This window comes from Penicillium longicatenatum, assembly GCF_028827895.1.
Source record: "Penicillium longicatenatum strain IBT 33135 chromosome Unknown contig_2_segment0_segment0, whole genome shotgun sequence".
Classification (NCBI taxonomy): domain Eukaryota; kingdom Fungi; phylum Ascomycota; class Eurotiomycetes; order Eurotiales; family Aspergillaceae; genus Penicillium; species Penicillium longicatenatum.
Window position 1 is genome coordinate 5,978,733 of NW_026643120.1, and position 25,516 is coordinate 6,004,248.

The following is a 25,516-nucleotide window of genomic DNA, read 5'->3' on the forward strand; positions in this document are numbered from 1 at the left end:
AACCACGAAAGACAGGGACTCAAGCTAAATCCCGGGTATCAGAATGTAAAGTCATAACCTCATCACATCACCTGCTGGCGAGTAAAATCATTCAAAGCAATCACAAGTGGCCCCTCAAAAGTGACCGAGCTTCTGCTCGTTGTCACACACTAAAAGATATCCTCAGGCCAAAGGAAGCGTTCTTCCTTCGAGGCCTGGTCATTGAGACCCGGCAGTATCTGTTGAGATAGGACTGGCGGAGCAGAGTCTCTGACAGGGTTGTGTGGTTTGGTGGGCGACTCGGTTACCTTGATGGCATTCATTCGTAGTTCTTTAGGCAGAGGAGGCACAGGCGGAATGTCCATGTCGTAACTATGCCTTCGTCTTGGGCTAGGTCGCGCTTTGGTGGGTGAACCGCGGGCCGGATGATCTGGGTCGATTTGGCGGTGCGGCTGAAGATAAAAGGCTTGATGGGCTTCAATAGATGGTGGTGGGGGAGAAGAAAAGTCGTAGGCGATGGGATCCGATTTCAAGGTTGGGGTAGTATAGGTCGTGGAGAAAGAGGAGCGCAATTCTGACCGGTTACGTTGCATACGAAGACGAGGCGGTGATCTTATGTTCTTTGACATTGGTGAGCGGTTGGCGCTAGGAGAGGGTTTTCGGGTGACATATGAAGACCTTCTATGCATTGAATCTGCGTCTTGTGCCGCGGAAGCTCCATGGTCATGTCGTTTGCGTTCCACGGACCCCGGGCTGTCGCCGGTTTCGAATTTCTGCAACTTCGAGCGTGGGGGGCTAAGTAGACCGGCGTCGATTAAGTAGTCGAATTCGGATGGGCGTTCGTCAATATGGTCCGTCGGATTGGGCTGAAGAGGTTTCCGACTAGCGATTGGTTCAGGAACTGTTGACTTCCTTTTGCGGGAAGAGCTTTCCTTACCCATTGACGATGGTCGCCGTTTTGGAGACTTAGCCGTGGACTGAGATTCCGGCGAAACACCTCTTCCTTCCTCAGAGACAAAGGCCTGAAGTTCGGGAGATTGAGACACGGGCTGCTGATCTAGCAAACGTTCAGATGGCACTGTTGGAAGTGCGCCTGGGACAAACTTTCGCGGGTAGCTGCCTGGGTCCATTTCCAGGCTCATGGGTCGATAGTCTAGGGTTGGCGATGGCAGTCGCTCCTCATTGCCACTGATATGACGAAGTTCTCGACGCGCACGCTCCAGCTTATCCTCGAGGTTGCTGACCTTCTTTAGAAGCTTCGACTCGCGTGAGAGTTCCTTGCGGGACTTTTGTCTCCGAATTCCCTGGTTCTCAGAGTCCTCGGACGGGTGATCTAGACATGCAGATGTCGCGGGTGGTTGTTCGTGAGTCTTCATGAATGGAATACGTAGATCCTGAAAGGACGAGCGCTTGGAAGACTTTGATGGGGATCGCAAAGGTGAGCGGATGGGTGACAATGGCGTGCATTGGAAGCCTGCATCTCGTTTGGGGCTACCATAGCCCATTTTGTCTTGAATTGCTTGCCAGGTCTGGTCGGCGCTAGAGGGGTTGACATTTTGGCTTTGCATGTAGGATCCCTTATTCGTCCCCTTGTAGCCAGCACGCTTGAGATTGGCATAGGCCTCCTCGGCTTGGGTGAGCGCATCTTTCTGGGGGGACTTGTTTGCGTTCTCAGGCGAGGTCTTGCTCCATCCACCGAATGGATTGAAAGCGGATGCGATTGCTTTGCCAAATCGAAAAATTCCAGATGCCCGATTCTGCGAGCCAGGCCCTTTGCTCTCGCGCAAGTAAATACTGGGTGGTTTCTCGCTAACGCTATCGCTCATGTTCGCCTCAACGAAACGAGATCGGCGAGTCAGGTGATACCGAGGGCTGTTGGTAGAGGCCTTATGTCTGTTGCGCAGAGATGCAGCCGACCCCCGGGGCGATGCTCGAGGTGAGGCCTTGTAGTTGGGTCCCAAAGATGTGTTTCCATTGCGCGAGCTTCGACTGCCGTTGCTTCCATAGTCCGCTGCTTCGTCCGGCAACGGCCAGTCGTTGGACCGGCGCCGTTTCGCGGACTTTGCAGATGGGGACTTGCAGTCTTCAAGGTCAGGCTCTTCGGCATCATCAAATTGGCCAGATACATCAGAGCTCCAATCTAGATCATTGTCGTCATCGTCACTGCTGCGTAGGTGCTTCCGCGAGGAGCGTTGCTGGGCGGGCACGGAGTCGATGTCCATGTTCATATCGTCTGGGCTGTCGGGTCGCTGGATCTGGTCGCGGAAAAGTCAGAACTATTTGTTTCTTTAATGCGACCACAATCTCCTTGGATCAAGGACCAGAAATGTGCAAGGGAGCTCACCATCACGCTGGGCACGTCGTTCATCATCCCTACTCTAGGGACGGTGCCCTTGAGGAAAGATTTCACTGCGCTAAAAACGATTCGTCGAAAACCCCTGAAAAAAGAAGAAATTATGAGTAGAAGGTGAGCGCAGTCAGTCGCAGGATATAGTCAGGATGTTGAAAAGACCTGGGTGGGAAATTGGATCTTCTGGGGCATTTGTTTACTGTTTACATGACTCCGCACTTCAAGGGCGGATGTTTGTTGTGGTACCTGCGACTTCCGTTTCTATGTGGGGCCCTACCCATTTCAATGTATCTGCTACACACTTGTCTACCCCTCAAAATCCTCTTTATTACATGCATATGTATACCTGCCCAGGTGCATCCAAGGCGCCTGAATGAAGGTACTTGAAAGATCAAAGAATTGCCCTACATATCTAGGTACTTCCCCTCTCCTCCCACAACCAGGACCCCCGTCTTGTGGATCGGGATCGGCCTGGATCCAGAATTCCGCGTGTTTCAATTGAACATGTGTCCGTTGAACGTGCGGAATGCAGTATCACCCTTTGATAGGATATAACGGGCTGCAATTTCCAGAAAGAATGTTGACCTGGCTTTATCATATTCTCCTTGGATGATCTGGGAGTAATCCGAGTAAGTGGGGCTTTGACGTATTGCTGTTTTGATTAATATATATTTTCGTCCGATATAACTTCGGCGGCAGAGCTCTCATCCTTCCCATGGCCCGATTTTTAACCTTGGATTTCCGTTCTTTCCCCAGGTTGCGCTTCAGCTGTATAATGCCTACTTTCCGAGTACCAGATGCAGCCCCGGAATAGACAGCATAGACGCCAGCATGGTTTGTGCTACACAGCTCCAAACATAATGTGCTCGAGCCTGGTGATGCCGGTGCGCTCTTCTCTTGTGCCCTACGATAGAAATGGCGCTTCACCTCTATATGGTCTTGCTTAGTTCACTTCCCAATACAATATATCCAAAGCATGGACCAGTGATAACCATATTCCGACCCCAGTCGATGCGGACTGTCTCCGATGAGCGTCCCAATAAATATCCATTGATTTCTGAAACCAGGCAACCTTTTCTATTGATATATGATAACTATCAAAAACCTTTAGCTTATCTAATAGGCACTACAATAAATTTATCTGGCATTCCTAGATCTGGCCGAAGACCACTATAGTACCTAAATGACATAAGTTCGGCAATTTATACCTTTCAAGTACACTATAGGAAATGTAGTGGGGCACCCCTCTATCATCATAGAATATCCCTTACCGAATGGCGGATGGGTCATGTAGTGGTACTGTGACACCTGTTTTCTAGAATTATATTTATTATATAATACATATCATGCTATATATGCGTAACCTGAAAACCAGGGGATAATTTGTAATCCACAAGATTCATTTGAACGATCTAAATAATAGTACCTGAAGATATGGCCTCTTTGAGGAATGGTTAGATGGTCATGTGATACCACCCTGAGTCAGCATTTCCCACCAATCAGGGGTTGTGTTCTGTCCTTTCAGAATGGAGTAATTCCAATACATTCAAGATCGAACGGACCAGCTTGCAACAGTTCTGCTTCATGACTGGCTTGCCGGGACTTCCTCAGGCACCAAGGGCACTCAAATAATCTCATCCGGTTCAGGTACGACCCGACCATGGCTCCCCTTACATTGTTCTGCCATATCCCTCGGCGCAATCACCATACTTGAGCTACTCGATTAATAGCTTGCGCGTTCTTCTCGGACTCCGCTAACTTAAACTCTCTTTAACCTGCAGACTACGTGTCAATCTCATCTATTCCTATAGGCCTGGCGACTCATTCCTTTGTCGTCAATTGCCTGGTGAGATGCCCGCAAAGTCGCGATTCACAAGGCTAGATGCCTTCGCCAAGACCGTCGAAGATGCGCGCATTCGTACCAACTCCGGCGGTATTATCACAATTGCCTCCTTGCTAGTCGTCTTGTGGTTGGTTTGGGGAGAGTGGGCTGACTACCGCCGAATTGTGATACACCCGGAGCTTATCGTGGACAAGTCGAGAGGTATGAGACATAAATGCATACACGCCATTGGATCTTATGGAGAGTCGACTGACGCTAAATGCCTATGTATATAGGCGAGAGAATGGAGATCCACTTGAACATGACGTTCCCCCGGCTGCCATGCCAGCTTCTGACACTGGATGTCATGGATGTTTCTGGTGAGCAGCAAGTGGGCGTTGCGCACGGTGTGAACAAGGTTCGCCTGGCCTCTGCTGCAGAGGGAGGCAAGGTCATTGACGTCCAATCATTGGATCTGTAAGTGTCACTCCTTGGTGTACCGCTCGGGCCTCGCCAAAGTACCAACTGACGCGACATACAGACACTCCCCCGCCGATGCCGCCAAACACTTAGACCCTAACTATTGCGGTGAGTGCTACGGAGCAACCGCGCCCGCCAATGCGGCCAAGGAAGGCTGCTGCAACACTTGCGACGAAGTGCGTGAGGCATATGCGCAAAAGTCATGGGCCTTTGGTATTGGAGAGAACGTGGAGCAATGCACCAGGGAAGGATACGGCGAGAAACTGCAGGCCCAGCGTCGTGAGGGATGTCGCATTGAGGGTGTCCTTCGAGTCAACAAAGTGGTCGGAAATTTCCACATTGCGCCCGGTCGCAGCTTCACAAACATGAACATGCACGCCCACGATTTGGAAAATTATTTCCTGGACAGTCAATCAGGCGCCGAAAACATGCACACAATGGCGCACGAGATTCACGAGCTCCGATTTGGTCCCCAGCTACCTGTTGAGCTTGCTGACCGTTGGCAATGGACCGAGGATCACCATATCAACCCACTTGATGGAACCTCTCAGACCACCGACGTGCCCGACTTCAACTTTATGTATTTCCTGAAGATCGTTTCGACGTCCTACCTGCCTCTGGGCTGGGACCCGACATTCTCGTCTGCCATCCACAGTGCTTATGATAAGGCTCCTCTCGGCAGCCACGGCCTCGCCTATGGATCTCAGGGCAGCATTGAAGCCCACGAGTACTCTGTCACCTCGCACAAGCGCTCTCTCAAGGGTGGAAACGATGCTGCTGACGGACACGAGGAGCGTTTGCATGCTGCGGGTGGTATCCCCGGTGTCTTCTTCAATTACGATATCTCTCCCATGAAGGTGATAAACCGTGAGACCCGCCCTAAGTCTTTCACAGGCTTCTTGACTGGTGTTTGTGCTATTATTGGTGGTACCCTGACAGTTGCTGCGGCCCTAGATCGTGGCCTCTACGAGGGTGGCATGCGCATTAAGAAGATTCACTCAAACTAGATCTATTTGGTGCTTAAATTTGGTCTCACATGAAAAGAAGGCAAATAAGGACATGTCGATTTGTCTCTGTTTAAGCCGCCGTTAGGCATTTTTGTCTGTAAGCATGGGGAGAGCGGCGAAGTGAAGTTGGCACTTGTGGCGTTTTCGGGATACCTATATACATTGATTTTGTTCTTTTTTTGTACCATGGGTTCATGTATGTATCCCTCCATCAAATAGCAATCGTCTTTTTCGCAGTACCTACATAACTCCTGTAGCTTCCTGAATCGCCTCAGGTTTGAATGCTAGCTCAGCTGGAAGGCCATACAATTAAAACGTATAAACTGGCCTTGTCCGGGAAAGTCTCTGGCAAGACCACCTGAGCATTTTTATAATACAAATCAAATTTGATGTCCAAATAATCAGAGTCTGACCCAAGGTCTCGTATTAGGTATGCAGCGCTAGAATACAAATGTCATAGGCATATGCCTTAAGTCCAACCCGTGAGCCGTACATGGCCGGTGTCCAGATAATCATAAACAAAATGACGTCGTCATGTCAGATACAAGCAAGGAGAAGTATTAAATCCAGTAACAGTGCAAAAGTCACACAGAAGAAGAAGGAAATATTAAAACAAATAATGGTCACAGAGCCAAAGGCTAGTCAAGTTCCCATGGATCAGTTTTCTTCGTCATCTGGGCATCTTCGTATTCAGATGATGGTTCACGCTCCAGAGGAAAGCTGAAGTCATCCTCGGGCACGTTGATTTTGGAAGATGACTGTGACCCGGATTGAGAGATGGCCTTGGTAGAATTGACAGATGGGTTGATGACAATGCGGGCGGCGATATGGAGCAAAATGATGAACAGGGAAATGGGTGGTACCAGCACAAGAGTCAAAGCTTTGGAGATTAGCGAGGCGGATTCTTCTCCAGGGGTCGGCTGGTATATATTAGAAGGGGCTGGCATTGGGGAAACATCTCGTTGTCTGGTTGCCTGTGCTCGGCGACGGAACTCGGAACTCATTTGAGTGAGGTCCGAGGGAAAAGCAGATGTTAGGTTGGGTTGTCTTGAGGTTGACGGAATATTCAATGAAGGCCGAGGCGGATCTTCCCGAGCCGTCTGAGATCTGTTAATAATAGGGGACTCCTCTGTCGAATTTGTGACGACATTAGAGACTGCGCTGTTGTTGACCGTATCAGATGGTATTGTGTTTGTGGTCGGATAAACTGGCGTAGAATCTTGGTCATGTGTCATCTTAAATTTGTGCACCGTGCCAGGAGAACCCAAGGAAGTAGCATGGGTGGAAATTGAGTCGGATGGCGAGTGGGGCTCTGCGGAATGAAAAGATTCAGGTGTGGATGAAAATGAATGATTTGGATAATTTTCAGACTCAGAAGCAAGGATGTCACCCAGTGGCTCATCCTTGGATGATCGGGGCCCTGTTTGAGCCTGACCTTGGCCGGGTTGGGTCATGTCACTCCCAGTAGGCCCAGTAGGCTCAGCAGGCTCAGCAGGCTCAGCAGGCTCAGTAGGCTCAGTAGGCTCAGTAGGCTCAGTAGGCTCAGCAGGCTCAGCAGGCTCAGGAGGCTCAGTAGGCTCAGCAGACTCAGTAGGCTCAGTAGGCTCAGCTTCAATATGAATAGAGCCAGGAAGCTTATCGTCACTCATTGAGTCGAGCTCGGACGAAGCATGTTCCTCGCTGAGCTCTGACAATTCATCTTTAGTAGTTTTGGGCTCCAAAGCATCAGCCTCGGAAACGTAGTTAACAGGAATAGCTTCATGCCGGCTGATTGGGTCATTCGCAGGGGTTTCAGGCTTAATTTCATGCAACACAGTTTCGGTGTTCTCAATCTTTGGCTCAATAGGCAGCTCAATCTTGCTTACAAGTTCGTTTTCAGCCTTTTTGTACTCATGGTCCGCGTAAGCCAACGAGGATCCGAACCCCTTTTCCTCGTCGTTAACAGGCTCACCCGGTTTGGTGATTACTTCAGCAGGCTCATCATTTACTTGAATTGAAATCGTCGGCTCAAGCTGTTCTTCAAGAACCTTGGGGGTTGCAGTAAATTGAGGCTGCGCGGGGCTAGATTGAGTGAGCGTAGGCTCAGATTCAAGCTCAACCATGCGACCAGGCTCTGATCCAGCGATAGGCTCAGACTTAGAGATGGACGTGGATTCAGCGACTGGCCCCAATTCGGAGGCTGCCGCATTTTCAACCGTAAACTCAGATTCAGCCATAGGCGCAGGCTCAATACCGTGCTGTTCTTCTGGGACCAACGGAACATCAAATTTGGCTCGGAGGCTACTGAATGTTTGTGGTGTTTCGGTAACTGATCGTCTCGTAACCCTCGGCTGTTGAGGAAGCTCATATATGCCAGGAGAAGGCGATCTGTCACGCGCCGACAAAACATCCGAAGTTATTCTGTCAGACCGCTCGGGTGGTACTGCACTATCATCGGTTGCAGCTCCATCAGTGTCATCTCCTGTACTAACAGAATCAAGCCATTCTGGCTTGCCTTCGACTGGAGAACCCTGTTCACTTCCGGATGATGCGACCACGCTCTCCTTGCGACCCTTGGGGCGCCAGGCTTTCTTGCGCCGAGGCGCCGTAGCTTCCTCAGGGAGCTCTACAGTGAATTCTCGTTTGAAAGGACATGGAGTAACTTCATAGCGGAGTACCGTTGGTAAAGCGACCTTTAAATCCTCTACCAACCCTTTCTCCTCCTGAGTTTCGTGGGGTATTTCGATGCGGTAATATGTGAGAGGGCGAATGCGCAGGACAAATTTCGAAACCCCATCCACACACCAGCACTGTGAGTTCTTTAGAATCGCATGGACGACATTTCCGCATTTCAGGAACACAGTCAGCCCATGGACTTTCTCGAGTCTCAGTGGCGCAGTTGCGACGGTTCGCTCCGTCGCAGAGCGCCAGGGGAGCGTTTCGATTGTATCGACGGGATAATCAAAATCGGTGGGCGCGGAGCTCGACGGAATCGGGGCCAAAGCCCTGGGAGCAAAATGGACTATCTTCGCGGAGGGATGATAGAAGATGACGTTCTCTGCGACATTTGGATTTGGCGCACCGGAACCGCGTGTCGACTGCGGAATTAACTTCGTGGGGAAAGTAACTGAGCGCCGGATAGAGTGTATCTGACCCAAGGGCTCACTTTGAGGCTCAGGCATTGTCATGTGTGGACAAAGCGATACCACCGCGAGGTGAACACATTGGTGGTTGGAGGATCGTTATCGGCGCAATGAGCGCGTGCCTTGTGCGTGGGGAGGCTCATACTATTGCCTCAGGCCACAATCCCCATGTGACATGACGCAGCTCCATCTTTATAAACGGTGGATGCCTGGCAATTTGTTCTTTGGAACCTCCTTGATCTCGCACTTGGACATTTGAGACATCAAAATATCTCAGAACATATTGCTGTTGTTGTGAGACTTGGATCGGGCTCGATCATGTCGAACTTCGAGCCCAATGCCGTCATTCGCGGCTTCCAGCTCACCGTGGTAGGAAGTCTGTCTCCCATACTCTCTCTGTACAGATCAAGCCCCGTGGACAAGAAACTTTCCTTTCGGATCTCTCGGCTCATACGCAACGTTTGTGTGGGGCCCTGAATGAAGGGCTCGTGGGCCCTTGACAAGTGCAACTGTGTGTTGCCTATTCTGAGGGCCCACCATGGCAGCTAATTGGAGATTGCGAATTGGACCAGACCCCTATGTTTTTCCGAAACTGACTATTACCCGATGCAGCTGTCCGCGCTCTCCAGAATCCAGATCTGTTTAAGCATGAGCACTTTCGTCAAGCAGCTATAGCAGTTGCCGTTGGGGTTGTCATCCAGCTAATTATCCAGATTCCGGTATGTCATACTTTGAAATCATTTAAAAATTGCATTCTAATCTTCAATTTCCAGATAATCGGCCTAAAGTTTGTTCTGTACATAATATCCTGGGTTATCGACCTAGAAAGTGCAACATGGGACGACGATCTTCTCAATGGCCTGGATTTCTTGTCCAAATCTGTTCTCCAGGTGCCATTTCTACTGATGACCTTAATGGGCCATCTTACCCCGACTCTCGATGAGATGTAAGATTATAGGATCCAGATTTGTTAAGCGCTTACTGATCCTGGTTAAGTTTCATGCAATCCATCCACTGGGTGGACACAACATACACCCAGAAACATAAGTCTGAGGACCCCAACACTTTGCGTGCCATGTACTACCCCAACTTGGAATTATTTCCGACCAAGGGGGCCCTCGCCAATCACGCCCCAAATTGGAGGTTTTCATGACATTTGCCAATCGCTATGGCAAGAAAATTGCGCTGGGCCTAGCAGTGTATTTCCTGTCTATGACCCCTATCGTTGGCCGCTTTGTTATGCCAGCAGCCAGTTTCTATACCTTCAAATCGCATGTCGGCACAGCGCCAGCTGTCGTGATTTTTGGTGCTGGACTGGTTCTCCCCAAGACATACATCATTCGGTTCCTCCACACCTACTTTGCATCAAGAAGTCTGATGCGCGAACTCGTGAGTACTAGTGCTAAATCTTCTGGCTTGAGAACCTACTTACGAAAATAATTTAGCTTGAACCGTACTTCCGCCGTATCAAGTTTACTCCGGAACAAAAGAGCCGCTGGTTCCGCGACCGAGAGGGCGTTTTGTTCGGCTTTTCGTTTGCCTTTACCGTTGTTTTGAAAACCCCCTTCATTGGTGTGGTTATGTACGGCGTTGCAGAGGCATCTACGGCATACCTTGTTACAAAGATTACTGATCCACCACCATCCCCAGTTGAGAGTGAAGGCTTTGCTGAGAGTCAAGTAACTTGGAAGAATAAACATGACTTCCTGCGTCTACCACTTGACCACATTGACAAGCTCAATATATCCAGCCAAGATAACCTCAAGCACGACTCGGCTCTTGAGGGAAAGAAAACCCATTGATCAACATAGCAGAGAAGAGGGGACGCTGCCGGTGGGACATATGCTTCGGTCAATTGCATGTAGGGGAGCTTCTGTGATACGATATCCATTATAGAGTATCATAGAGTACTTTCAAACAACTTCAAAGATCATTTCAAACCTCAAACCTAAGCACCATGACCGAAAGCATATTCCCCCATTTTTCTACATAATATATTATAGAGGGCTTGAAAGTTTCGAATTGAAAGATCTGACTTTAACAAGTTTGGAGCGCTTTTAACCCATGGAATCATGTGAATGTAGGTATCTACATGCGTGTTGGGGTACATGTGTTTGCTAGGCGTAGTCGCTGACGAGTTATAGCAAGAGGCTCATTGACCTGGAGTCGAGAGTCGGTTGAAGCGTTAGCCTACATGTTGACTTCAATAAGAGATTCTATTTGGGTCGTCCAGGTACAGAACACCGTTGGCCGGTGAAGAGTAAAGGAGAGGATGACGGGGGAGAATGATGGGGAAAATACTGCAATTGTACAAGTGTATTCGGTCACCCAGCAGTCCACCTCCAAGGACAGTTTTCAACCAATAAGCCGGTATAATCTGATATGCGAATAGTGATAAACATGCTTTGGCGAATAAAGGCACGTGATAATAGCCTTGAAATTCAGCTGGTCAAAGAAGCTGCTAACTCAAGAGGCGTTGCTTTGACGGGAATATGAACTAGCTTCGGCTTGTTCAAAGTGGCGCGCATGTCTCCGTCGTCAATAGTCATGAATACAATAGAAAGACACTCGTGCAAAGTATAACGATTGTCCTACTATCTACGCAGCGCACCACCATAGTTCAACTTATCGAGATTGCCAAAACTTAGAAGCTGACACGACTCATTCCATAAGGATAATCGGCCGGCGAGCTATTCGATTAAGTGATGCCTTACGCGAATCTTAGTACCAACGTTCGGAGTCAGCAAGTAGGCAGTCAAAATGCTCTTCCAAGGCGATTTTATCAGTGATAATCAGCGCGATTCGTCCATTATCTCCATCCGACTTATAGTTGGCACGAATCTCGTCGATAGGGAACTTCTTGTAGCCGACAGATGATTGGCGGTGGTGGGGCATACGCACGTGATAGCCACCATCTTATCACCACGTGATGATAATCATTGTATACTCTCTCATCCCACTTTCTTTCTCTTCTACCTCAGACATGGCGACGCGTTTCCCAAACATGGGCCCTGGACCCACAGAGCCCATAATGGAAGCTCATGCGGTAAATTAACCCGTGATCTCTTATTCGGACGTGTATGCTCACTATGTTCAGTTAGTAACCCAGCTTTATGATCCCTCAAACCAGCGCAACCCAACCAGAATCAATGAAATTCAAACCCGGTTACAGCAATTACAGAAAGGCGAGCATGCCTGGGAAGTTGCAGACTCGCTATTACGTGCAAACTCTACTCACCATCGCTTCATGGGCGCTCTCACGTTTACAGTGAAGATCAATGTTTCTGGGTAAGTTCTCATATAACGCTTCAAATGCACCGAAACTTCAACAAAGCATCTTGTCCGAAGCCCTTTGCCCTATCTGACTGTAGTAATAGGGGTGACATTGAGGAGCCAATGACTTGGCAAATCTTGGAGCGTCTTATTAACCATTTCATCACGATTGTGAATGAAGGTGAGCAGGCTATGGTAGTGAGGAAGCTTGCTTCGAGTCTTGTTGCTGTCTTCCGAAACTCTGCGAGCTCCTGGAAGAGGGCCCTCTGGCAACTAGCGGCGAGCCTTGCGCATGGTGGCTACATTTCTGAATCAGATTCACAGACAGTAGACTTCCTGACTGGAGTCCTACCAGTTCTGAATACCCAGAAAGCCATAGCGCTGGTATTCTTTTCGGTCGCACTGGCTGAGGAAGGTTTGCGACTGGAAGCTGAACCTCAAGATTTGGTTGGCTCAGTTATTCAGCGAGTAGTGGAAAATATTGCCGATGCTTTCTTGCTCGTCCAATACATCATCCGGCAGATCGCTTGCCATGTCTCTGAAGCCGGCAGTGAATCTATGGAATCCACTTTAGGTAATGAAGCTATGGGCTCATGGAAGGTGAGAACTCTTGCATACATTTGTATTGTAAGAAGGAGGCTAACTCTGAATCTAATCGAAAGACCTGGCTTAGTGTCTATGGAAACCATCGCCATTCCGAGGACAAGCAAACCCAGACCCTTGCAGTTTCATGTGGCCAGGATATAATAGAGGCACTCAAGCTACCAAATTTCAATGAAAGTGCAGCCACTGTGCTAACTTCGGCCCTTGAGACCCGTTCCTGGGCCTTTGATAATCACTCCATTTTCACCATGTCGCAAATTCTTTCTGACTCGATTGTCACAAAACACTTGATTGCAATCGCTGATGAGAATGAAGATACTGACAGCATGACGTTCGTTGATCTTCTTGTGGCATATGTCTCCCACGTGAACTTTGATCTCTTCAGTGAACCAATGAAGCCTCAGAACACTCAAATACTTGCCATCTTGCACAATATCTTCAAAACACCAGGCTACGCTGCTATTGACGAATCAGCCACTACCCGCGCCTTGGAGTACTGGGGCGAGATTGCCGAATGCCTCCCGGACAAACTAGAGTCTACCGATTCAAGATACCAAATAGTCAAGGCCCAAATGGCCCAAGTGGTTCTGGGCATGTTCAACAAGCTGCTTTATCCCAATCCCACTGATTTGTCTGACTGGAGTGACGATGAACGGAGCGAATTCAATGCATTCCGTCATGAAGCCTGCGACTATCTTCTGTCGGCATATCCAATTCTTGGCGTCGAGCTTATCAGTGTTTTCCAAGAAATTGCTACCACAAATCTTGAAAAGCTTGATTGGCGGGGCTTTGAAGCCGCTATGTTCTGTCTTGCTCAGCTATCCGAGGCTGTCGATGAAAATGGTCATGCAGACCAGTGCTTGGACTCTATTTTTGGAAGTAACGCCTTTGCACAACTGTGCCTTGGGGGTGAGACCGGCATTCCGCTCAAGGCACGTCAAACACTTGTTGACTCCTTCGGTAAATACGAGTCATATTTTGAACGTCACAGCTTCCTCCTGCCCAATGTTCTCAACATCCTATTTGAATCCCTGAATTTTGATTCATGTGCTCAGCCAGCTTCGCGGTCAATATTGACTCTGTCAAAGTCATGCTCTCGAATGCTGACTACAGAGCTCCCTACCTTCCTCGATCGATTAGATCAGTTCCGTACCAAACCGACGGCAACTGTGTCTACCATGCCCAGAGTCCTCGAGGGAATTGCAACCATTATACAAAAGTTAGACTCAGACCAACAGAAAGTGCAAACATTAGAGAGGATTCTGGGATTTTTCGTCCAAGAGGCCAATAAAGCCCGCGAAGAAGCAGCTGGCTCTGCATACGATATCGCTCGGGTCCACGGTCATCTTGTCTTAAGTTGCATTGCCAGTCTTGGAAGGGGCCTACGGTCTGACGGAGAAGATGTTATCAACGTCGATGCTGCACAAGAGCAGAATCCATACCCACCATCCTTTTGGAATATGGGCCCTGGAGCCTCGGCGCAACAACTCATCATGGAGGCGATGCGACTACTTATTGTGGATTTCCCAGTTGACAGCGGTATTATCGATTCAGCATGCGATATTCTCAAAGCTGGCTATACTGAGTCTTCCGGTCTGTTTGTTTTCCCTCCGTCATTGACAGTCGACTTTATCAAAAGCTTCCCACTGGGGATCTCAGGCACAGATGTCATCATGGCTACGGCATCTTCGTTCCTTGCGTCTCATGGCTCTCATGCGATGCAAGTTCGAGACCAGGCCGTGGAGCTGATCATCCATGTGTCGCAATTGTTCGCCTCGATGCTTGACAATCCCAATCTCTACGATCCTGAAACGGCCAATGCCGGGATTGATTTCCTTGCACGCCTTTTGCCCAAATACTACGCTATTCTGTTCTCCCTGACAGAGCCACTTCCTTCCGCCGTTGGCCCCGTATCACAGGGCACGCCCACATTTGCCCTTTTACTGAATTTTACTCTTCACGCTTTAACTCGGCCAGAACCTCTCGTCCTTCGTTCTGGATCGGCCTTCTGGATAGCCATGATGGACCTGCGCGGTGGATCGTCTGAAGAAACCGTGGCTCTTGATCAAGTTCTGGAGCGTTTCATTCCATCTTTATGTGAAACCTTGGTCAGGCAGATTGCAGGCCGCTGTGCGCGTTCTGACTTGGCTTTTCTAAACGACGTGCTTCGGCGAACCGTCTTCAAGAAGATGGCACTCGCACGTCCAAGCCTAAACACTGCTCTCAATTCCTTGGATGCCCAGGTTGCCGATGCCAATGGCCAACAGATACCAGTCCTCTCAGCGCAGGATAAGTCTCGATTCTTAGAGTCTCTCGTTGTTGCTAGAGGTGCGAGAACGCCATCACTAGAGATTGTGCGGTCTCTTTGGCTGAAGTGCCGTGGCATGACTTTCGATTATGCCCAGTAAAAAGCAGACTTGAGGGAGTAGAATATAAAGTCCTCCCTAGACTATGGCTTGAATGATCTTTTACCGTGTGCTTTTGTTCTACCCTTACTGAAATTTCTCCTCGAGGTTATTATCCGTGGACGAGCCGTAAATCTTCATTTTGAAGCTATTAATAAAATTATAATCACCGTGAATTTACCTCTGATTCTTGAGTTCATACAGCCCCAGTCTCACCTTCTCTTTTCGGATCCAATTTTGCCAAATGGAGAGATCACGTGACCTCGCGCCACCCCGCGTGGTAAGCCCTGGTGGACCCGTTCGTCTCCATTGGCGACCGATGTCATCATCCTCTCCAACTCCAGGAGCCGCATGCCCGCTCTCTCATGAGCATTATCTCACCTCCTTCGCACACAGTGTGTGGAATCGCAATTTCACACCATGGGTGTCACGGGCCTTTGGACGGTTGTGCAGCCTTGCGCCCGACCTATCAAACTCGAAACTCTTAATAAAAAACGGTTGGCCGTCGACGCGTCGATCTGGATCTATCAATTCCTGAAAGCAGTGCGTGACAAGGAGGGAAATGCACTGAGGAACTCTCACATTGTGGGGTTCTTTCGTCGGATATGCAAGCTTCTATATGTCGGCATTCAGCCCGTCTTCGTCTTCGATGGCGGCGCTCCAATACTCAAAAGGGAGACCATCAACAAGCGGAAAAGAAGACGTGAGGGGCGGAGGGAGGATGCATCTCGGACGGCTGGAAAGCTACTCGCAGTTCAAATGCAAAGAATCGCTGAAGAGGAAGCTGAGGCACGAAGACAAAGCAAAAAGCGTATCCGTGCAGACGAGGATGAAGAAATTGGTGCTCCGGTATATGCAGAAGAAGCCCTTTTGACCGACAAAGAAAGACAGCAGAATCGGAAATTCAAGAGGAAGGATGCCTATCACCTCCCGAATCTGGATGTCTCGCTGGAGGAGATGGGCGCACCAAATGACCCTCGAATCATGTCACAGGAAGAGCTGGAAGAATATGCAAGACATTTTCACCAAGGGCAAGATATCAATCTCTATGACTTTTCCAAAATCGACTTCGACAGCGCTTTCTTTCTCAGCCTGCCGGCCACAGACCGCTACAATATCCTGAATGCGGCTCGACTCCGGAGCAGACTGAGGATGGGTTATTCCAAAGAACAGCTGGACGTCATGTTCCCAAATCGCATGGACTTCTCTAGATTTCAAATCGAGCGAGTGACAGAACGCAATGACCTGACGCAACGACTTATGAATATCAACGGCATGAATGGGGAGGAGGCATATTACAAATCTGGGCAGCGTATCGCGGGCGAACGTGGGAGGGAATATGTCCTCGTTAAGGATAGCCAGCATGAAGGAGGCTGGGTCCTTGGTGTGGTGGGGAACAAGGACGAGGGGTACGAAGACAAACCAATTGATGTGGATCAAATTGGATTGCCAGATATATTGTCTGGGTCTGATGAATCGGATGAGGAGTTTGAAGATGTACCAATCGAGGGTCTTAACCGTCTGCCAAAGCTACCATTTCTTCAAGAAGGTGTATTTGATTCGTCACTACAACACTCAGGAGAAAGCACCGACATGAGAAGAGCCTCACAAGAATCTCGAAGACAAGAGGCTGAAGATGACTCTCTTTTCGTACCCAGCGAGGGGCCTCTTTTTCAACATAATCAGAATAACGTTGACAGTTACTTTGATGATGACGAAGAGGACGAGCTTCATAAAGCCATATCTCTGTCTTTACAGACAAATGAAGAACATGATGATGAAATGCCTGATATTCCAATCAATCGACCAAGGGACACGATGCCGCACGCTAATGCCATGCCGGATCCAATGCTCAGCGAAAGCGATGATGATGGCATGGATTTTGCAGCTGCAGTCGCACAGACAAAAGTTTCTACAAAAAAGTCTCGGCCACAAAACCCATTCGATGGGCCTCTTCCTTTCGAGTCAATAAAACTCAACAAAGCACCCAAAGATAATCCATCCACCGAAATTGACGAGAACGCGGGAGGATTTGTGAAAGAGTCATCCCAGAAGCACAAGGCAGAACCTTTACCACCATGGTTCACAGGGGCGAAATTAAACGAGGAATTCATTGCAGATCCAACGTTTGATGAATCCAGAGATCGGAAGGACTCAGAAGAGCCCGATCATCTATTTCTCTCTAACCGCCGCCCAACGGAGGTCATTGATGTCGATGAGATGCCCGACAACAAAGAAGTAGTTGAACTGGATGAAGTTGCACAAGCTGAACCCAACACGGGTTCAAATATGCCTGAGCAGAATCGTACCCCAACCACTAACGAGGTTTTGAATGAAGAGGCTTTCGATGTCGATGTGGGAATAAATGAAGAGCCGATCTTCGATGATAAGAAAGGAAACAGCTCCACAAAAGAACCTCTCGCTCGGCCATCCGTTGAAGTTGAATTTGAAGACGGGGTTTCTTCATCTCTAGAGCCTCCTGGCGTTGAGGTTCAAGCCGCAGCTTTGCCATCACGCGAGGATAATTTCGATCGCAAAGAGCAACGCTCACAGGTCGCACAGACTGAGGATTCTCCCGAGCCGGAGTTTGAAGATGTCTTGCCTGAACCCCCACAGGTCCCGGAAATCGCTGTGGTCTCCCACACTACCACCCCTAACCAGCGCGCCGAGCCCCGGGAAGAGGCTACTAGTATGGGACCAATCATGGATGACGATGGCGAATTTAGCGACCCTGAGGATGAAGAGCTCATGTATCAACTTGCCCAGGAATCTGAAGAGCATGCCCGGTTTGCTCAGACTTTGAACTCGGCCGCCCCTATTCAAACGGCATTTGACTACGAGCAAGAACTGAAGCAACTACGGAACCAGCAACAGAAAGACCGACGTGACGCAGACGAGGTTACCCAAATTATGATCAACGAGTGTCAGCAGTTACTAAAGCTCTTTGGATTGCCCTATATCACAGCACCCATGGAGGCCGAAGCGCAGTGCGCTGAGCTAGTGTCATTGGGACTTGTGGATGGCATCGTTACTGACGATAGCGATACGTTCCTTTTCGGTGGAACCCGAGTGTACAAGAATATGTTCAATCAAAGCAAATATGTTGAATGCTACTTGACCTCCGACTTTGAAAAGGAATACTCCCTTCATCGCAAAAAGCTTATCAGCTTCGCCCATCTTCTGGGAAGCGATTATACCGAGGGTATTCCTGGTATCGGACCCGTGACGGCACTCGAACTGATAACTGAGTTCTCAAGCTTGGAAGAATTTCGTGACTGGTGGACACAAATTCAGATGGGCGTTAACGACCCAGATGACAAACATCTCGCCTTCCGCAAGAAATTCCGCAAGAAGGCGTCGAAGATCTTTTTACCTCCCTCATTCCCTGATGAGCGGGTAGAGGCGGCCTATCTCGAGCCAGAGGTTGATTCTGATCCCTCGCAATTCCAGTGGGGTGTGCCAGATTTGAACGGCCTGAGAGGATTTCTCATGTCGACGATTGGGTGGAGTCCGGAGCGAACAGACGAGGTACTGGTGCCTGTGATTCGAGATATGAATCGCAGGGAAGAGGAAGGTACCCAGTCTAACATTACACAGTTCATGCAAGGCCCCCAAGGTGCCGGCGCATTTGCGCCTCGGGTCCGTAGTGGCGGCGTGAGTCGCATGGAAAAAGCCTTTGGCCGCCTTCAACGGCAAGCTCAGATAGCCCAGGGTTCACCTAGTGGGCCAGTGGAGAATGGGACCGACCCCACATCTGCGTCTACATCCACATCCGCAGGGAAGAGTATATCGAACAAAACGGGTAGCGGCACGACCAAGAAACGGAAAACCCGCGCCACCCCCAACGTGTCATAATCACAGCATCTCAAATGTACATTCACAGCATCTCAAATGTACATTAGAGATCTATATACAGATTATGTGGCGATTAAATACTAATTTAGGGCGATATTTCCGAAGAGTCTACAATGTACTGTAGGGCTGGTCAGTTCATAAAACCCACGTATGTAGCATTGTCCCGTGGGGTCAGTTGCATGTGATGATCCCCTAGTCACGCTCGGTTAGACCAAGAAAGAAATGGGCAGTTGCACTTGAGCCAATCAGATGCAATACACGATGTCTGATTTGTATCAAGAATGACGATCATTCAGAGACCTGGTTCACATGCGAAGAGATCAACCCCTCTCCCCGGACCCCGGACCACGGACCACGGTACGGCTTGCACCAGCCGTGACACCGGAAAAGAGAGAAACCTCATATAAATCACCATTATAAGAACTCCACCATATAGGAGATGTAAAGACACTATCTCTATTGTTTTGAGTTGAATTATCATCGTCTTTCTAAGCAGATCGCAAGTATGCCTCTGAAACCTTCTCGGCATGGCAACACCACCGAATGCCACTACTGGGGCTACTCTTTCCACTGGTCCAACCTTCATCGCTCTGAAGAAGAGCTTCGGCCTATGGCCTATACCTGTGATACCCTGGCCGATGAATGTGTGGAAAAACTAAATAAGATCCCTACGGACGGGGATTCCGACAAGCCATTCCACAAGGATCTATATAGCCTCCTCAAGAACCACGCAGACGAGGACCCGAAGCTCCAGGAGCTGTGGACCCAGATCAATACAGTTCCCGAATGGGTAGATTGGACGCAGATTCAGAGAGGACAGGATGTATTCTTCCGATATGGCCTTGCGATTTTGAACGTGGTATGTCAACATCCAAAAGTCCTTCCTGGTATTCACCCAACTTACCTCGAATAGCTCAGCTTTGAAAGCCTACTGGGCGGCATGTAAGTTTCTCCTCACCCAAAACACTGAATCCAATTAACATCTCAGGGGCGCAACCCGAGTTGTAGAAACCCTCTCCCGAACAGGCGGTTTCAACGCAAAGGTAGTCCGCCGCCGCCTCCTCGAAACCCTACAGCACGTCCTGCAAGTAAACAGCTCAGTCTCAGGGATGAAACCAGGCGGCGAAGGTCACATATCCACAATCCGAGTCCGACTCCTCCACTCAACAGTCCGCCTTCGAATCCTTAGTCTAGCAAACCAAAACCCAGACTACTACGACGTCCAGAAATACGGAACACCCGTAAATGACCTGGACTGTATCGGCACAATAAACACATTTTGCAGCTCGGTCGTCTGGCTCGGGCTACCACGCCAAGGTATCTTTCTCAGTCAGCAGGAGATTGAGGATTATATTGCGCTTTGGAGACTTGTTGCGTGGTATATGGGTACACCGACAGAGCCGTTTGAAGATACGAAGATGGCGAAGGCCACTATGGAGTCTTTGTTGATATCGGAAATCGATCCGACGGAAATCGGGAAAGTTCTTGCTAAGAATATTATTCTTGGTTTAGAGAACACGGCGCCTGCGTACGCTTCTAAGGAGTTTATGGAGGCTTTGAGTCGGCTGTTGAATGGGGAGAGACTTTCGGATGAACTGGAGATTCCCAGGTCGAGTTTTTATTATCGAGTGCTTATTTGGGGGTATTGTATTTGGGTATCTGGGATTTCGTTCATTATTCCACGGATCTATTTTATGGACCGCTTCATGATCTCGGTATGCTCTCTGTTGCTCATTTTCATCAGCATTCATGTACTAACATAATCATTCAGCTCCGGCGGAAATACTATTATAAGATGATCCTAGATGAGAAGATGGGTCTTGGGCGCGAGTCTCGTTTCGACTTTAAGTATGTTCCAACACTGGCCCGGACTACGCGGCTGGGACAACGACGATCAACCAAGTTCGAGAAACCTGGAGTTGAGACTCTGGCGCGATTGGGACTGCTAGCTGCGCTTACTGCAATGGTTACACTGGGCTTGGGATTGATCTTTGCAGCGAGAGTGATACCCTCCAACCAGTTCTTCGGCGTGATAAGAACATGACTCGGGAATGCAGATCGGAGTTGAAGAGTTGAGCAAGTGATCCTGAAGGTCTGAGTCAGATGGTATAAGTAGAGAGGTGTCTTGTCGTCTTGTCTAGACTAGTCTATCCCTCGAACACGCTATGGTTCAACTCTACACCCATTTCCTTAGCCATGCCCTGCATCTGCGCCTCGATATCATCTTCCATGCCACCACCCAGATGAAGAAACTGGCGAACCTTGGTGAAATAGAAGAATACATCGCTAGTAAAGAGTACAAAATGAAACATAAAGTGTTGACCCAGGTTGCGGACTTTCTCCAATAGCGGAAGATCGGGTGATTCCACAAGCGCTCGCGAGGCCCATGTCGCGGTGATCTTGAGTCTGTTCACTGGCGATCCAAGGAATTGATTATTCCCCTGAACGATACGCAGGTTACGTCCGATGAAGATTAGTTCCTGCGGCCATTTTTGTTCATCACCGAGAATCTCGCGGATCGCCTTGCGGGCTCCTTGCTGCAATTCATAGTGGCGTTGCTGTAGCTCGGATTTGCTGAGGCCTTGGATGTGGTTCTGTGTTGACAAGTCGCCTCCACGGTAGGGACGCATCAGGGTTGCAGAAGCAAATATGTCTGAGTTCTGGATACCCCATCCCTTCGCGATTTCACCGAGTGTCTTGTTATCAAAGGTCAAGAGAGCCTTCCAGAATCGGGCGTACTGGTGTCGGAAGTCTGGGTCCATATGAATGTAGAGGCCGTGGTCGATGAGTACCAGCTCCGGCTTTCCGGATGGCTTGCGACGAATGAAGATATTGCCTGGATGTGGGTCGCAATGAACCCAGCCCCAGAGGAACATCTGGGCGGAGAAAAGGTCGACCATGGTTGTCATGACGTCCTTCAGAGACAGGCCTAGACCACCGCGGTTATTCTGACCTTTCCAGTAGTTGCGTTCAGGCTTGAGATTTTCGGCTCCGACGTTTTGAGGCATGGGGACGGTTTTCGGCTGGTCCATGGGAGTTCCGTGACATCCTGGACTACCTTGTCTCCAACCGCCGCGCCAGGACCGCGTGATCGCGTCCTTGTCCCATAGTCGTACACCCTCGATCCACTCTGCAGTCATGACACGTCTTGAGCTCAGCTCGCGATATACCTTCGGAATATATACCCGATCACGCAGTCGAGGCTCGCCAGCGACCAACCGGGCCATGGTCTCAGAGTTGGTGGCTTCATTCTCAAAATCAGTTTCAAGCGACAACCGCTCACTGATATATGGGACTAAGCTGTAGAATGGAATGTCGAACATTTTGCTGTAAATGTATGTCACGACCCTGAGATGGTCAGTATGCAACTCGTTGTAAACCATAACTCGAGCAGAGTACTCACTTAAAAGCCCATAGGTCCCAAGCCAACTGCTGGACAATCTCACGTTTTTGGATTTTAATCGCCACCTCCCTTCCATCCGGTAAACGAGCCCAATGCACCTGAGCAACACTGGCACTTGCGCGAGCCTTCCGCTCCATCACACCTTTCCCAGCTTCACCAGAAAACGAAACTCCAAAGACCTCTTCGGGGGAAGCGCCAAAATCCTCCCGAATAACCTTCTCAACATCCTTCCAGTCATTCTGCGGCGCATCATCAAACATCCGCGAGAACATGGCCTGGAACTCCGGCGGCAAGATCGCAGACTGCATAGCAATAGCCTGACCCATCTTCAAGTAGAGTCCCCCATTATGACGTAGGAGGTCTGATAAGCGCTCCGCATTGCGAGCATGCACCGCTGCAATAGAATATGCGAAGAGAGGGTGTGGTGTGAAGTTAATTTTATAGTCTAGTGCGACCAGGAGGCCGAGGGAGAATGTTCGTGCGGTTCGCGTGAGGGAGGAGGCGTAGAATTGGTTATCGATACCCCAGATCACACCCGCTGTGACGGAGGTGTAGAACAATCGCCGGAGCCATTTGCGGGTACGGGTGTAGGTCTTTGCTGCTTGGGGTTTACCTAAAGAACTTGGTGATGGTGGTACAAAGGGTTGATATTGGCCCGGGTGGACATGTCGGCGGAGCAGAGGACGGAGGGCGAGGGGGGTTGGTCGTGGTCGTAGAGACCGGAGCAGGGTCGCGTGCACCATAGCAGGAGGATAGGACATTAGTCCTGGTGCATTGTGAGATGTGACGGCGTTAAAATAGAGGAAAAAATCGAAAAAGGACCGGTGTCCTTTATGGAATCGAAGGGAGGAGAGAGTTCACGGAGTTAATGGAATTCGGCGATGCGTCATCCGCGGTGACGCTCGGTGAATCAATCTAATCTCTGCGGCAAATTGTCGCATGCAGTCGACGTCTGACTAAACACACCATCGGCACCTGGTTATTTACCATTCTACGAGCTTTCATGCTAATTGCTATTTTAAATTGTAGCGGTGCATCCAACTGTCCAGCAGTGGCGGCACCTTCTCGCAAAGATGTTCGACAATGGCGTCGGGACCACGCTCGACCTGCAAACCATTAGGTATGGCATGCAGCTTGATAGTCGGATTGATCGACCTAGCGATCGCATAGATCTGCTTGGCCTCCTCATCGGTCCACATCGATGCACTGAACTATAGCCAGCACTGCTTAGCCAATACTCTTGTCGAATCAGTAGTCCGCGCTATTATGGAACTCACCAGAACGTCTGGCATATGCCCCTTGACCTAAGCTTCGACCTCGTCGATGCCTATGCGCGTTTAGACTTACCATAATTACAACCACATACCTTATATCTTCGCAAATATCAATGGGAATAATTGTTTGCCGGTCGCTCAAGAGCTCGGCCACACGGCCAATGAGCCGCTTGGCGCGCTCCGGCGCAGAGTTGATAGTAACGAGCGTGAAAGGGTCACTTGGAGCAGACATTACAACTATATAATTGAATTAAAAAGCGACAGAAGCTATGAAGCTATTGCGTCTGGTTTCGTCACAGCTTCTCCCACACTGTGGGAGCTCCTGCGTCACCGTTCCCCACATTGTGGGAGCGCCGGGGTAGAAATACTCCGATAAGAAGCTCGCGTCTGCTCTGGAGCTCCTTTCCGTATATCATCATGTCCAAGATCGCGTCTAAATTTTCGCGTAGGATGCCTCCAGCTCCACATGTACAGCTTGAACTGACCATATCCAGGCCTGGTGCGCTTTGTCCCGAAATCCAACCCCGCCAAGGTTCTCATCGGCGAGCCGGTCGATCCGCAACTAGATGTCGGTTTGGCCGTGTACCAAGGCAAGGATGTCTCGGTACGCCCATTCTCGGGCTCTTCTATGTTGAACCCGGGTTCAATTACCGGATCGACAGAGTCTATTGCCCGCATTCTCTCTCCTCTCGCAAAGACTGAGGTCGGGACGATCCGTTGCATTGGCTTGAACGTGAGTGATCTAGCACCTTTATATGGATCATAGGAGCTATACGCTGACTCGATGGTCTAGTATGTATCGCACGCAAAGGAAATGTCCCTTCCCCTCCCTGATGTACCAACCCTGTTCATGAAGCCTTCGACCTCGCTCGCCGATCCCTGGCCGGCACCTACTGTCCTCCCCAAGATCACCCAGAAAGATAATACCGGCGACTATGAGTCGGAGATGGTCATTGTTCTCGGTCGTGACGCCAAGGATGTGCCCGAGTCCGAGGCCCTGAGCTATGTCCTCGGGTACACCGCCGCCAATGACGTGTCGAGCCGGACAGCACAGATGAATCAGAGCCAGTGGTCCTTCTCGAAGGGCTTTGATGGCGCATGCCCGATCGGTATGACTACTTCTCTACATGAACCCAATATGTGATCATAGCTAACTTTACGAAATAAAGGTCCCGTGCTCGTATCTGCCGCCCTGATGCCAGACGCTAGCAAGTTCAAGATTCGCGGTCTCAAGAGTGGCCGCGTTATGCAGGACTGCCCTCTTACTGACCTGATTTTCTCAGTGCCACAGTTGATTAGCTTTTTATCGCAGGGTACTACATTGCCGGCCGGCACTATCATTCTGACAGGTACTCCGCCTGGAGTTGGTGCCGCTAAAACTCCAAAGGAGTTCATTAAGGCCGGTGACGAGTTTGCCGTTGAGTTGCTACCACATGTGGGCACCCTCATCAACAAAATCGAGCACCAGTAAGGCAGCAAGGGCCAGTGGAGTATAAATGTGGGGACTATGTATAGTATGGACGCCTATTTCCCTGTCAAAAGTTACCAAATCCTTTGGTCTGAAATGGGGTTTGGAATAATACCTCCGTTTCAGGTGAAGTTACATACCGGACCGAGTACACCTAGGCATGCTATTCTCATGCAATAAGCCAATCATTGAACAGGATATGAACATAGATACCGAAGTTACCGTAAATTTCCAAGTTCTATAATCAGACTAAGCTAGAGCCTAGTCCCTTTGGACGTTAGTGGCTAGGGACCACTAGTACACTGTAACCTCACTGCCGAGGCTTTGATCACCGCTAGTTTCATGAAATTTGCCGATGATCCAACATCTATGCAATGATTACAACATACTTAGCTTCGGTATTGCAGCTTCGGTGGGGAAGGTGTGGCCCCATACTGAGTGGAGAGAGCCCGAATCCAGGCTGAGAATACTCGGC

The 25,516-nt window shown here is 49.5% G+C and overlaps 10 protein-coding genes across 10 annotated transcripts; 6 read left to right on the forward strand and 4 right to left on the reverse strand.

The window, feature by feature from the left end:
- Positions 1 to 149: 149 nt before the first annotated feature.
- On the reverse strand, positions 150 to 2,207 carry N7484_004743 (putative nuclear RNA binding protein; the record flags this gene model as incomplete). Its single annotated transcript, XM_057115163.1, has 1 exon — positions 150 to 2,207. One exon carries the CDS (start codon positions 2,205 to 2,207, stop codon positions 150 to 152), a length of 2,058 nt encoding a protein of 685 aa, XP_056975303.1.
- A 1,973-nt stretch (positions 2,208 to 4,180) lies between these two features.
- On the forward strand, positions 4,181 to 5,638 carry N7484_004744 (retrograde cargo receptor ERV46; the record flags this gene model as incomplete). The annotated part of the gene is made up of 3 exons (XM_057115164.1): positions 4,181 to 4,373; positions 4,448 to 4,628; positions 4,693 to 5,638. 3 exons carry the CDS (start codon positions 4,181 to 4,183, stop codon positions 5,636 to 5,638), a joined length of 1,320 nt encoding a protein of 439 aa, XP_056975304.1.
- Positions 5,639 to 6,276: 638 nt separating this feature from the next.
- On the reverse strand, positions 6,277 to 8,799 carry N7484_004745 (uncharacterized protein; the record flags this gene model as incomplete). The annotated part of the gene is made up of 1 exon (XM_057115165.1): positions 6,277 to 8,799. The coding sequence occupies one exon, from the start codon at positions 8,797 to 8,799 to the stop codon at positions 6,277 to 6,279; it is 2,523 nt and encodes an 840-aa protein (XP_056975305.1).
- Positions 8,800 to 9,078: 279 nt separating this feature from the next.
- Positions 9,079 to 10,562, forward strand: usgS (transmembrane protein UsgS; the record flags this gene model as incomplete). The annotated part of the gene is made up of 6 exons (XM_057115166.1): positions 9,079 to 9,136; positions 9,373 to 9,479; positions 9,534 to 9,706; positions 9,757 to 9,830; positions 9,872 to 10,149; positions 10,206 to 10,562. The coding sequence occupies 6 exons, from the start codon at positions 9,079 to 9,081 to the stop codon at positions 10,560 to 10,562; spliced, it is 1,047 nt and encodes a 348-aa protein (XP_056975306.1).
- A 1,181-nt stretch (positions 10,563 to 11,743) lies between these two features.
- N7484_004747 (putative importin 13) lies at positions 11,744 to 15,044 on the forward strand (the record flags this gene model as incomplete). Its single annotated transcript, XM_057115167.1, has 4 exons — positions 11,744 to 11,806; positions 11,858 to 12,048; positions 12,138 to 12,633; positions 12,696 to 15,044. The coding sequence occupies 4 exons, from the start codon at positions 11,744 to 11,746 to the stop codon at positions 15,042 to 15,044; spliced, it is 3,099 nt and encodes a 1,032-aa protein (XP_056975307.1).
- Positions 15,045 to 15,461: 417 nt separating this feature from the next.
- On the forward strand, positions 15,462 to 18,896 carry N7484_004748 (ssDNA endodeoxyribonuclease RAD2; the record flags this gene model as incomplete). The annotated part of the gene is made up of 1 exon (XM_057115168.1): positions 15,462 to 18,896. One exon carries the CDS (start codon positions 15,462 to 15,464, stop codon positions 18,894 to 18,896), a length of 3,435 nt encoding a protein of 1,144 aa, XP_056975308.1.
- Positions 18,897 to 19,401: 505 nt separating this feature from the next.
- N7484_004749 (oxygenase MpaB family protein) lies at positions 19,402 to 20,940 on the forward strand (the record flags this gene model as incomplete). The annotated part of the gene is made up of 4 exons (XM_057115169.1): positions 19,402 to 19,755; positions 19,810 to 19,838; positions 19,885 to 20,611; positions 20,668 to 20,940. The coding sequence occupies 4 exons, from the start codon at positions 19,402 to 19,404 to the stop codon at positions 20,938 to 20,940; spliced, it is 1,383 nt and encodes a 460-aa protein (XP_056975309.1).
- Positions 20,941 to 21,043: 103 nt separating this feature from the next.
- On the reverse strand, positions 21,044 to 23,042 carry N7484_004750 (ABC1 kinase family protein; the record flags this gene model as incomplete). Its single annotated transcript, XM_057115170.1, has 2 exons — positions 21,044 to 22,244; positions 22,300 to 23,042. 2 exons carry the CDS (start codon positions 23,040 to 23,042, stop codon positions 21,044 to 21,046), a joined length of 1,944 nt encoding a protein of 647 aa, XP_056975310.1.
- A 270-nt stretch (positions 23,043 to 23,312) lies between these two features.
- On the reverse strand, positions 23,313 to 23,805 carry N7484_004751 (uncharacterized protein; the record flags this gene model as incomplete). The annotated part of the gene is made up of 2 exons (XM_057115171.1): positions 23,313 to 23,505; positions 23,666 to 23,805. 2 exons carry the CDS (start codon positions 23,803 to 23,805, stop codon positions 23,313 to 23,315), a joined length of 333 nt encoding a protein of 110 aa, XP_056975311.1.
- Positions 23,806 to 23,990: 185 nt separating this feature from the next.
- N7484_004752 (fumarylacetoacetate hydrolase family protein) lies at positions 23,991 to 25,044 on the forward strand (the record flags this gene model as incomplete). Its single annotated transcript, XM_057115172.1, has 4 exons — positions 23,991 to 24,018; positions 24,068 to 24,306; positions 24,367 to 24,682; positions 24,743 to 25,044. The coding sequence occupies 4 exons, from the start codon at positions 23,991 to 23,993 to the stop codon at positions 25,042 to 25,044; spliced, it is 885 nt and encodes a 294-aa protein (XP_056975312.1).
- Positions 25,045 to 25,516: the final 472 nt, after the last annotated feature.